Consider the following 11,519-nt stretch of genomic DNA (forward strand, 5'->3'; position numbering starts at 1 on the left):
GCAGTGTTGGTATAACACTACATATACAGTCTTCAGTGACCTCTAGTGGGCAGTGTTGGTATAACACTACATATACAGTCTTCAGTGACCTCTAGTGGGCAGTGTTGGTATAACACTACATATACAGTCTTCAGTGACCTCTAGTGGGCAGTGTTGGTATAACACTACATATACAGTCTTCAGTGACATCTAGTGGGCAGTGTTGGTATAACACTACATATACAGTCTTCAGTGACCTCTAGTGGGCAGTGTTGGTATAACATTACATATAATCTTCAGTGACCTCTAGTGGGCAGTGTTGGTATAACATTACATATACAGTCTTCAGTGACCTCTAGTGGGCAGTGTTGGTATATTACATATAGTCTTCAGAGACCTCTAGTGGGCAGTGTTGGTATAACATTACATATACAGTCTTCAGTGACCTCTAGTGGGCAGTGTTGGTATAACATTACATATACAGTCTTCAGTGACCTCTAGTGGTCAGTGTTGGTATAACACTACATATACAGTCTTCAGTGACCTCTAGTGGGCAGTGTCGGTATAACATTACATATAATCTTCAGTGACCTCTAGTGGGCAGTGTTGGTATAACATTACATATACAGTCTTCAGTGACCTCTAGTGGGTAGTGTTGGTATAACATTACATATACAGTCTTCAGTGACCTCTAGTGGGCAGTGTTGGTATAACATTACATATAGTCTTCAGTGACCTCTAGTGGGCAGTGTTGGTATAACACTACATATACAGTCTTCAGTGACATCTAGTGGGCAGTGTTGGTATAACATTACATATACAGTCTTCAGTGACCTCTAGTGGGCAGTGTTGGTATAACATTACATATAGTCTTCAGTGACCTCTAGTGGGCAGTGTTGGTATAACATTACATATACAGTCTTCAGTGACCTCTAGTGGGCAGTGTTGGTATAACATTACATATAGTCTTCAGTGACCTCTAGTGGGCAGTGTTGGTATAACATTACATATACAGTCTTCAGTGACCTCTAGTGGGCAGTGTTGGTATATTACATATAGTCTTCAGAGACCTCTAGTGGGCAGTGTTGGTATAACATTACATATAGTCTTCAGTGACCTCTAGTGGGCAGTGTTGGTATAACACTACATATACAGTCTTCAGTGACCTCTAGTGGGCAGTGTTGGTATAACATTACATATAATCTTCAGTGACCTCTAGTGGGCAGTGTTGGTATAACACTACATATACAGTCTTCAGTGACCTCTAGTGGGCAGTGTTGGTATAACATTACATATAGTCTTCAGTGACATCTAGTGGGCAGTGTTGGTATAACATTACATATAGTCTTCAGTGACCTCTAGTGGGCAGTGTTGGTATAACATTACATACAGTCTTCAGTGACCTCTAGTGGGCAGTGTTGGTATAACATTACATATACAGTCTTCAGTGACCTCTAGTGGGCAGTGTTGGAATAACACTACATATGCAGTAGTATAACGTCTGCCCGTTACTGTGGTGTTCAGTACTGTGACTATTTCACACATCGTTGCACCCCATAAACAATAACAAACATTGTGCATGCAGGTCCTGAGCACAATCTTCCATGGCAGTAAAGATACTATTTTAAAGAGCGACAGCGCCCTCCAGCGTTCAGTTCTCATACAAAGTGTCATGGATTTTATTAACTGGAAATTAATGACATAATCATTTACAAACATTTGCTAGAAGAAAAATAAAACAGCAACTGAATCATAAAAAAAAAAAAAAAAAGCTTAAAAATTCCTTCAGACGATGATTAGAAATTAAAGGTTGCCCACCTGACAGCCCGCACCACAACAAGCATGCCGGAAGCTACGGCTGAAAACTCTTCCTCAATCCATTCATTTTAGGTGAAGAAATACAATTGATTGAAATGTTAAAAGGCACAAAACGGAGGCACTGGTGTCACCCAGAAGTCAGCACGTCCCAACGGGAACACTGCCTGCCCCCCGAATTATGTGTGTGTCCTGGGTGTGGGTGTGAATACAAACCTACCGACAGCTCTGGGTCTATGAGTCGGTCCTGGTTTTTCTTTGATAACCCAGCTCCCGGAATCAAGGGGCAGGAAGTGTTGTCATAGGGACGCCGAATATTTAAGATAAAAAAATATATATTTTTTTAGCCCCATTAGAAGATCTTTGGTCATTTGTCTTTTAAGAAGACGGAATCTGAGACACAGATCAGCGAGAAATGTTCAGCTCCGAGCGAGCCAACGGGAAATGACCGGGACCCCTTTAAATTGTTGAATTGCTACACTGAATTAAAGGGATCGTCCAGACTTATGTAAACGAAGCATAATCACCGCATAACGAGGAATTCTGCAACTTAATAGACTCCAGGATCTCCGCTTGCTGTCAGTCAGTGGGAATCTTTTACGTTTACAAACGTAGACCTTCCTTCTCACAGCTGAGGGTTTGTTACACCCTCACCCTCGAGGATATACTTGTTGGATGAGTGTTTCCATTCACTGACAGCAAGCAGAGATCTGAAAAGTGGCGAGGAACTGCTACACGGAGTCCACTGGAAGCTGCGGCCCCTCTTGTGCCGCACGTGGATTAGGGGGACACGCGCGGGTCAGTACAAGTCGGGGTTGTTGCTGCTCAGCAGGACGGGGTATGCGGTGCCAATGTAGCGCCCGTGACGATTGACCACCACCTGGAGTTCGTACTCTTCCACCCGGACGATCTCTTTGGTGGTCTTCTCCTGGGACATGAGGAAGATGATGGTGTAGACGGCGACCTCAAACTCAGGGCTGACCCCGATGAAGCTGCTTCCCACCGGCTTCACCAGGTCCTTCCAGCTGAACTGGAGATTCAACACCTGGTCGTCCTCATCGGGCTGCGAGGGAGGAGAGAGACATCAGAGGAGCCCCCGGGAATGATGTATAGATATGTCTATAGGGGTCCGGAGACCCCCGTCCTTACCCGACTCTTGTGCTGACGGCCGACAAAACCCTTGTAGTCAATGTTGTTCCGTTTCTCCTGGAGGTAGAACTGTACCCAGTTGTGGAGCCCCATGATCTCCTGACCACGCTTTGACTCCCCCACAAACACATGCTCAAAGCCGCACGAATCAGGGCTGCAAAAGTGAACAACCTCCCATCATTAGTCCATATAACCAACCAGGACAGAGGGGGATCTGCTGACTATTTTTAGACAAAAATACTAAAAAGGTAAAAAAACAACAAAATTTGCAGCAGATTTATAGACCTTTCAGTTAATTTTTTGATTAAGTTAACCAATTTGTAGAAATCCCCAAGCTCCCCTGATTCTGACGCTCTTTTCCATTTTGTCCTACGTTGCTCCATTGCAGAGATATTCACAATTGTTGGTTAGGAGCGCACTATGTGAAATCTCCGATTTCAGTGCAACTGGGCATTTCTTCAGAGTCTTCTCTGAGGGGGGATGGGGGTGTGTGTGCCAGGCTTTCAACCCTCCCACACCCTATCAGTCGTAGATGCTGCTGAGTTGTGATTGGCAGACTGCTAGATCAACTGCTGAGCTGTGATAGGAGGGGTGAAAGGGCACGCCCACAAAGAAGACTCTGTAGAAAGCCCAGTTGTGCTGAAAGCAGAGATTTCACATGCTGTGCTCCAGAAGAAACAAATGTGAATATCTCTGCAAGGCAGCGACACAGAGCAGAACGGAAAAGAGCATCAGACTCAGGGGAGCTCAGGGATTTCAAAAAGGTATTGATCTTAATTTTTTTGAGCAGGTCGTCTTTAACTGATGTAGGAATGTGCTTTTCGCTTTTATGGATGGAAACCCCCTGTACTCACCCCTTGCCCGGTTCCCGGCTGTACAGCTGGAACCAGATGTTGTACAACTGAGATTTGAAGTCTTTCACATTCGGTTTTGACCATTTTTTCCGGACCAGATATTCATGAGTGACCTGTAACGCAACACAAACGTTTAATGCCACCTCCCCATGGTTAGCTCCTCCCCCCACTTTTGTTTGGTTCATTAAGTAGGCTCCTCCCCTGAAGGATAACGCTACCTCCTCTAAGTTGACATCACCCTTCACGGTTGGTCCTTCCTCTAAACCACACCTCCACAGATTGGCCCCTCCCTTCAGGACAGAGTCCACCTCAACAGGATTATTCCCTATGCCCACTCCTCATAGTAAGTTCCATCTCCTCAGGGTTGGTGGCACCTCTTTTGAGGGTTAGCTCCACCTCCTCAAAGCTAGCTCCACCTCCTCAAAGCTAGCTCCACCTCCTCAAAGCTAGCTCCACCTCCTCAAAGCTAGCTCCACCTCCTCAAAGCTAGCTCCACCTCCTCAAAGCTAGCTCCACCTCCTCAAAGCTAGCTCCACCTCCTCAAAGCTAGCTCCACCTCCGCAGAGCAGGTACAGTGTGATATATAGAGAAATCATTATATAGTGGTTCTAGAACTTTCCTATAACTCGTATATTACCAGAAAACCTCCGATTGCCGTCAGTGAACAGGAACAGGAGAGGAACTTGTCCTTCAGAAACCCTCAGCTTCATCCTCTGGTGTAAACGAAAATGCTCCCACTCACTGACAGCAAGCAGGCATCTTGAAAATGACGAACAAACAAACACTATGCTGTGATTCTGAGCTCTGAGCTTGGCGGCTTCACCTTCATCACTTTAGTTTCCAGGATGGCGTCGAGGAACCGGTTCATTTCAGCAATTTCTTCTGAGGTCACAACTTCGGCCACCCCCGTGGACATCTCGTAGTTGTCGAGAAGGGAAATGAAGGCTACATGAAGGGAGATCAGAGGGCCAAACATTAATGATTGGATGATATCATTCCGAGGCTCCGCCTCCTGGATGTATTCTGAAGCTCCACCTCCTGTACACATGTCCAGGAGGTGGAGCTTAAAATGATATGTCCAGGAGGCGGAGTACAGGAATAAAATTTAAAGGGGAAGCATCACATTGAACCTGAATGCAATTGTAAAGATGAGGAAAGAGGAAATTAGCCAACACCCCAGGTAAGTTTCGGGTTTAGTGAATGATCTCTGTACGTAAACCTAACAAAGAGGAGGAAACATTAAGGACACTCAGAGGTTTCTCACGGTCTGGGAGTCGCCTTATACCAATATTTCAGAGTCGTGGATCTCAAAGTTGTGTGTGCTTAGTTCTTAAGGAGTTTCTGTTTGTACAAATTCCTGCTCAGTAACGAACCTGCAGCTCTGAGACGTCCACAGCTAAAATTTATAATCGCCCTGTGTCTCAGCACGAGACATTATACGGTCTCATCTCTCACCTGCAAAGGTCTTTATACTCTTTAGCTTCTCCTCATTGACAAATTTGAAAAGCGGGAGACGGGCGCTGTCTCTGGCCTGGTGACTGCCAGCGGGTACAAAACCGGCCTTACCCTACAGAGCGGAGAAGGGAGGGCGGCACCGGTGAGAAGCAAAAGGAACCATCCCCGACACCACAATAATAAGTATATCAGCTATAGTCTAGTACATAGGGGCAGTATTATAGTAGTTATATTCTTGTACATAGGGGCAGTATTATAGCAGTTATATTCTTGTACATAGGGGCAGTATTATAGTAGTTATATTCTTGTACATAGGGAGCAGTATTATAGTAGTTATATTCTTGTACATAGGGAGCAGTATTATAGTAGTTATATTCTTGTACATAGGGGCAGTATTATAGTAGTTATATTCTTGTACAGAGGGGCAGTATTATAGTAGTTATATTCTTGTACATAGGAGCAGTATTATAGTAGTTATATTCTTGTACATAGGGGCAGTATTATAGTAGTTATATTCTTGTACATAGGGGCAGTATTATAGTAGTTATATTCTTGTACATAGGGGCAGTATTATAGTAGTTATATTCTTGTTCATAGGGGCAGTATTATAGTAGTTATATTCTTGTACATAGGGGCAGTATTATAGTAGTTATATTCTTGTACATAGGGGCAGTATTATAGTAGTTATATTCTTGTACATAGGGGCAGTATTATAGTAGTTATATTCTTGTACATAGGGGCAGTATTATAGTAGTTATATTCTTGTACATAGGGGCAGTATTATAGTAGTTATATTCTTGTACATAGGGGCAGTATTATAGTAGTTATATTCTTGTACATAGGGGCAGTATTATAGTAGTTATATTCTTGTACATAGGGGCAGTATTATAGTAGTTATATTCTTGTACATAGGGGGCAGTATTATAGTAGTTATATCCACCTGCAGAGCTATACGGTAATCTTTTCCAGGAGACATGCGATTCACGTCGGCGTCCCAGAGCTCATTGAACAGTTTGGACAGCTCATGATTTAGGTTTCCCCTGCGAAGAACAGAAATATTTAAGAAGTTGATTGAATCTCGCTTTGGTTGAATAGAACATCTATTATTTCCATCCTAGACGGTTTTATGCCGGAGGAGTTTGATACCTTTTATAATGTCTCATCATTGTTTGTGTCGTCCCCTTTCTTTGTTTCTCACTTTCGGTGCAGATAAACATTCATTCTTAAAGTGAAGTCATCAGGTTCTCTGCCCCTTATTATTGGTCGCAGACAAGCCCCGATCTTGTGTATGTGACTGATAAAGGTCGGAGGGACAGTCCTGCTTGGGGGAGATAACAGTCCAGCGTTTCTCTGATGGTATATATGGGGGGGACTGGCGCGTACAGAAAGTTGCTGGATAAGCGGCATTTCTTGGACGTCGTCGATGGGTACAGTCTGGCAGAAGTGACTTCATCCCAACGCGTCCTGACCGGGCGGCCGTCACACGGACACAGAACATGTCTGATGAGTCAGGGAGGGGAATAAAGATCTGCATTGAGGGCGAGACCCCTGTAATAAGTGTAATGACCCCCCCCCCCGGATGTTTCTATCAATCTGTGTCCTGTCTGGATAGAGGACGAGGTCCGAAGTCGCTGATATTTTTAGGCAACAGTCCGGTCCGTAAATCACACCAGAATAATACAGGCTGCGATATTTTCCACAAGGCCCCGAGCTCCCTGTGACAATAACTGACAGAGGAGGAGAAGCGCGACGAGGGAAAAGGGGAGAGGAGGAGCGGCGCGACGAGGGCAAAAGGGGAGAGGAGGAGAAGCGCGACGAGGGAAAAGGGGAGAGGAGGGGCGGCGCGACGAGGGCAAAAGGGGAGAGGAGGAGCGGCGCGACGAGGGCAAAAGGGGAGAGGAGGAGAAGCGCGACGAGGGCAAAAGGGGAGAGGAGGAGCGGCGCGACGAGGGCAAAAGGGGAGAGGAGGAGAAGCGCGACGAGGGAAAAGGGGAGAGGAGGGGCGGCGCGACGAGGGCAAAAGGGGAGAGGAGGAGCGGCGCGACGAGGGCAAAAGGGGAGAGGAGGAGAAGCGCGACGAGGGCAAAAGGGGAGAGGAGGAGCGGCGCGACGAGGGCAAAAGGGGAGAGGAGGAGCGGCGCGACGAGGGCAAAAGGGGAGAGGAGGAGAAGCGCGACGAGGGCAAAAGGGGAGAGGAGGAGCGGCGCGACGAGGGAAAAGGGGAGAGGAGGAGCACGTCGAAGGCAAAGAAAAAGATGGAGATTAACTGGAGAGCGAATGCCACAAGGGGACGGATCTGACAAAGGACGGACGGCAAACTGCTGACGTGACCCGGCGGTGACCGCGGTGATCGGCCTGTGGGAGAAGCTGCCGGGTTGTCGGAGTTCAGAAAAAAAAGTACAGTTTCTGATAAACCAGAATTAGTATCAATAGAAAAACCCAAAAACAACTAATCTAAACAATAACTTTATTTCAAAACCATTGGATTAAAACAAGCACGACACCCCAACTCCTTATGGTAGGAGTGGGTTTATAAAAGCCCGGTTTGGTGAGAGAAGGGCAAAGGTAAAGGGAGCAAAAAATGGGATAAAAAAATCCTATGTATCCCTAGCATATGCTCCCTGCCTATCTGCGGAGGTTGGCACCCTCCTGGACGCAATGTGGCGCCCCCTCTCCTCGTCGACTGGCCCTAAATGCCCTACAAGTCCCTTAATGTGATGATGTCTGATAAAACATACCGACAGTACACACACCAAATACCAGGTAGTAAATCACCAACGTACAAGCCCATACATAGGATTTTTTATCCCATTTTTTGCTCCCTTTACCTTTGCCCTTCTCTCACCAAACCGGGCTTTTATAAACCCACTCCTACCATAAGGAGTTGGGGTGTCGTGCTTGTTTTAATCCAATGGTTTTGAAATAAAGTTATTGTTTAGATTAGTTGTTTTTGGTTGTCGGAGTTCACCATCTGAATTGGGCCGTAAACTGCTGGACAGGCAGAAGTCCCCGGTACAGAGGTGCGGGGCAGAAACGGGACATCAGGACGAAGAAGAATTAATTATAATCCAACAGGTAATAAGTGCCCATTCAGTGTTATCATAGGGACGCCCGACAGTCCAGCTTTTACATTTCTAGGAAAGGTCAATTAAAATGAAAAAAAGATTAGTCTGGTGTCTGAGAGGCCGATGCTGCCCAGAATCTGCTGCAGCACAGACAGGAAGTGTTGTCATAGGAGCCATATAATAATATAGCATTCTCCTTTAAGAAGTAAAAACAAAACTAGCAGACTGACATTGCAAGTGACTGAACAGGTGACAGGAAGGAGCAGGGTGGGCACAGTTACTGGGAGCGGCAGCAGACCACGAAACCGCAGCCACCCACACATCACAATTCTCAGCGGCTCCGCACCGCCTGGATCCAAACGCTGCAAATGATCATCAGTATATATATACACACAGAACTGGAGCCATCTGATCTCTGCAGAGCAAGGTCTACGATCAAAACAGGGAGAAGGGAAACTAGAAAATCATCAAACCCAGAGAAATAATCCCTGCTGGGTGTGGAGAGACAGCCTCTAGTGGTGGCTGTATAATCTGTATGTACTGAGCTCCCTCTAGTGGTGACTGTATAATCTGTATGTACTGAGCTCCCTCTAGTGGTGACTGTATATATAAATCTGTATATAGTGAGCTCCCTCTAGTGGTGGCTGTATATATAAATCTGTATATAGTGAGCTCCCTCTAGTGGTGGCTGTATATATAAATCTGTATGTAGTGAGCGCCCTCTAGTGGTGGCTGTATAAATCTGTATGTAGTGAGCTCCCTCTAGTGGTGGCTGTATAAATCTATGTGGTGAGCTCCCTCTAGTGGTGGCTGTATAAATCTGTATGTAGTGAGCTCCCTCTAGTGGTGGCTGTATATATAAATCTGTATTTAGTGAGCTCCCTCTAGTGGTGACTGTATAAATCTGTATGTAGTGTGCTCCCTCTAGTGGTGGCTGTGTAAATCTGTATGTAGTGAGCTCCCTCTAGTGGTGGCTGTATAACTCTGTATGTAGTGAGCTCCCTCTAGTGGTGGCTGTATAACTCTGTATGTAGTGAGCTCCCTCTAGTGGTGGCTGTGTAAATCTGTATGTAGTGAGCTCCCTCTAGTGGTGGCTGTATAACTCTGTATGTAGTGAGCTCCCTCTAGTGGTGGCTGTATAACTCTGTATGTAGTGAGCTCTCTCTAGTGGTGGCTGTGTAAATCTGTATGTAGTGAGCTCCCTCTAGTGGTGACTGTATAAATCTGTATGTAGTGAGCTCCCTCTAGTGGTGGCTGTATAATCTGTATGTAGTGAGCTCCCTCTAGTGGTGGCTGTATAAATCTGTATGTAGTGAGCTCCCTCTAGTGGTGGCTGTATAACTCTGTATGTAGTGAGCTTCCTCTAGTGGTGGCTGTATAAATCTGTATGTAGTGAGCTCCCTCTAGTGGTGGCTGTATAAATCTGTATGTAGTGAGCTCCCTCTAGTGACGGCTGTATAAATCTGTATGTAGTAAGCTCCCTCTAGTGGTGGCTGTATATATAAATCTGTATGTAGTGAGCTCCCTCTAGTGGTGACTGTATATATAACTCTGTATGTAGTGAGCTTCCTCTAGTGGTGGCTGTATAAATCTGTATGTAGTGAGCTCCCCCTAGTGGTGGCTGTATAAATCTATATGTAGTGAGCTCCCTCTAGTGATGGCTGTATAAATCTGTATGTAGTGAGCTCCCTCTAGTGGTGGCTGTATAAATCTGTATGTAGTGAGCTCCCTCTAGTGGTGGCTGTATAAATCTGTATGTAGTGAGCTCCCCCTAGTGGGGACTATGGCTGTATGATGGGGTGGGGGATCCCTTTTTACAAGGGGGCTCTTCCAGATGTAGGTCCTTGGTCAGAAGAGAACCACTATCTAAACCTAATAACCTATTGTATGGATTTCGGCTCCTCAGCGGTTTCCGTGTCACATGATGCACGATGGCGCTGCGCTGTTGGTTTTGGAGAACGTCCAGACAACGTGTATTTAGTCTCCATCTTTGCAGCCACCACAGGTTAACACCGCGAATGCCAGAGTCTTAGGAACAAAGTGTCACTAAACCCCACCCCCCCTTACCTAATGCAGCAGAGCCGGTAGACACATTTATCCCCCAGCAGTCCTATGTAAAGTCACCAATGAGCTGTCGAACATAAGAAGAGTGGCGCAGGTTCTCATATTGACCAATCAGATTGATACTTTCCAGAGAGCCGAGCTGTAGTTGGACTTTTTACCACTAGGTGGCGACAAGGAGCACACGAGAAAGCGGAATATGAAGCTGCGCCCTGAGGCATGATGGGAGCGATCGACAGAATAAATCCCGGGGACCTAGGAAGGATTCCTGCATCAACACTGCGAGTATCAGAAGTGGTCGGAGTGCCCCTTTAATGGAGGACACAGGGGCCATGGACGGACCCCAAATAATCGGCCCCTCCCTGGAGTCCATAGGGAGCTCTGTGCAGTAAATGCCCGGGGGAAGGGAGCAGCAGGGAGACCTCGCCTAGGCAGCAGGAGGTTCAATTACAGGGGCTCCGACATGTCCATACAAACCAGTGGTGTCAGGCATGGCTGCGGAGCCCATTACTGTCCCCCACAACACCTCGCTAATTAGGCTGCGGCTGATCTGTACCTTTAATAGGGGCACAGTCCAACCCCAGCAGATGAAAATGTGGCCCCCAAAATCAGGAGATCGCGGGTCTCATCCGTAATAATGACTATGATGGCTGAATTTAAAGGGGCGTTTCTCTACCCAATTACTACGGAGGAAATGACCCATTTAGATATATTTGAGCACCTCGCAAGTGCTGGGGTCCAGGTCAGAGGTCGGGGGTCTCAGATTCTGGACCCCAAAGATCAAAATTTTCAACAAATGGATTTTTTAAAAAGTGATAGTCACCCCTTTAAGTGGCCTCATAATTATCCCGAAAGCTGACAATCATAGGGCGTTATAGTGGAGCGCAGGGTCTCCAGCTTGTGGCTCCCAGCATGCTGCACATCCGCTCAGCCCCGGGCTGCCTCTCACCTGGCGGCCATGACGAGCTCCGGTCTCCGGTCCCTTCTGCTAAACTAGTTCAGAACGGGAGGATGAAAGAGACCGGGTCAGCCAATCAGAGCGCGCGGTCTGGACCCGCCCAGCTATAGCGGAGACAAGGGCGTGGGCATGACTGACGTGTCCCAGAGCCAATCACTGCGCGGCTAGGAGGAGGAGTTTGGC

The 11,519-nt window shown here is 46.5% G+C and overlaps 1 protein-coding gene across 3 annotated transcripts; it reads right to left on the bottom strand.

Moving 5' to 3' along the window:
• Positions 1–1,629: 1,629 nt before the first annotated feature.
• Positions 1,630–11,427, bottom strand: LOC138675063 (poly(U)-specific endoribonuclease-like). Of its 3 annotated transcripts, none has more exons than XM_069763026.1 (7): positions 11,328–11,427; positions 6,193–6,292; positions 5,253–5,364; positions 4,621–4,742; positions 3,798–3,910; positions 2,944–3,097; positions 1,630–2,857 (listed from the first exon to the last, which is right to left on the bottom strand). In XM_069763026.1, exons 1-7 carry the CDS (start codon positions 11,336–11,338, stop codon positions 2,594–2,596), a joined length of 876 nt encoding a protein of 291 aa, XP_069619127.1. In that variant the 5' UTR covers positions 11,339–11,427; the 3' UTR covers positions 1,630–2,593. The 3 variants fall into 3 exon arrangements, with proteins under 3 accessions (XP_069619127.1, XP_069619128.1, XP_069619126.1); XM_069763027.1 differs by having other exon boundaries at positions 11,202–11,378; XM_069763025.1 differs by lacking the exon at positions 11,328–11,427 and adding an exon at positions 6,399–6,519.
• Positions 11,428–11,519: the final 92 nt, after the last annotated feature.

This window comes from Ranitomeya imitator, chromosome 4 (assembly GCF_032444005.1).
Source record: "Ranitomeya imitator isolate aRanImi1 chromosome 4, aRanImi1.pri, whole genome shotgun sequence".
Lineage (NCBI taxonomy): Eukaryota > Metazoa > Chordata > Amphibia > Anura > Dendrobatidae > Ranitomeya > Ranitomeya imitator.

Bases quoted from the DNA above. Each gene is read 5' to 3' on its own strand.
- LOC138675063 (XM_069763025.1), bottom strand. From the start codon at position 6,469: ATGTTTATCTGCACCGAAAGTGAGAAACAAAGAAAGGGGACGACACAA. The intron at 6,293-6,398 runs GTATCAAACTCC...TGTTCTTCGCAG, and splicing joins ATGATGAGACATTATAAAAG to GGGAAACCTAAATCATGAGC. The intron at 5,365-6,192 runs GTGGATATAACT...TCCGCTCTGTAG, and splicing joins ATTACCGTATAGCTCTGCAG to GGTAAGGCCGGTTTTGTACC.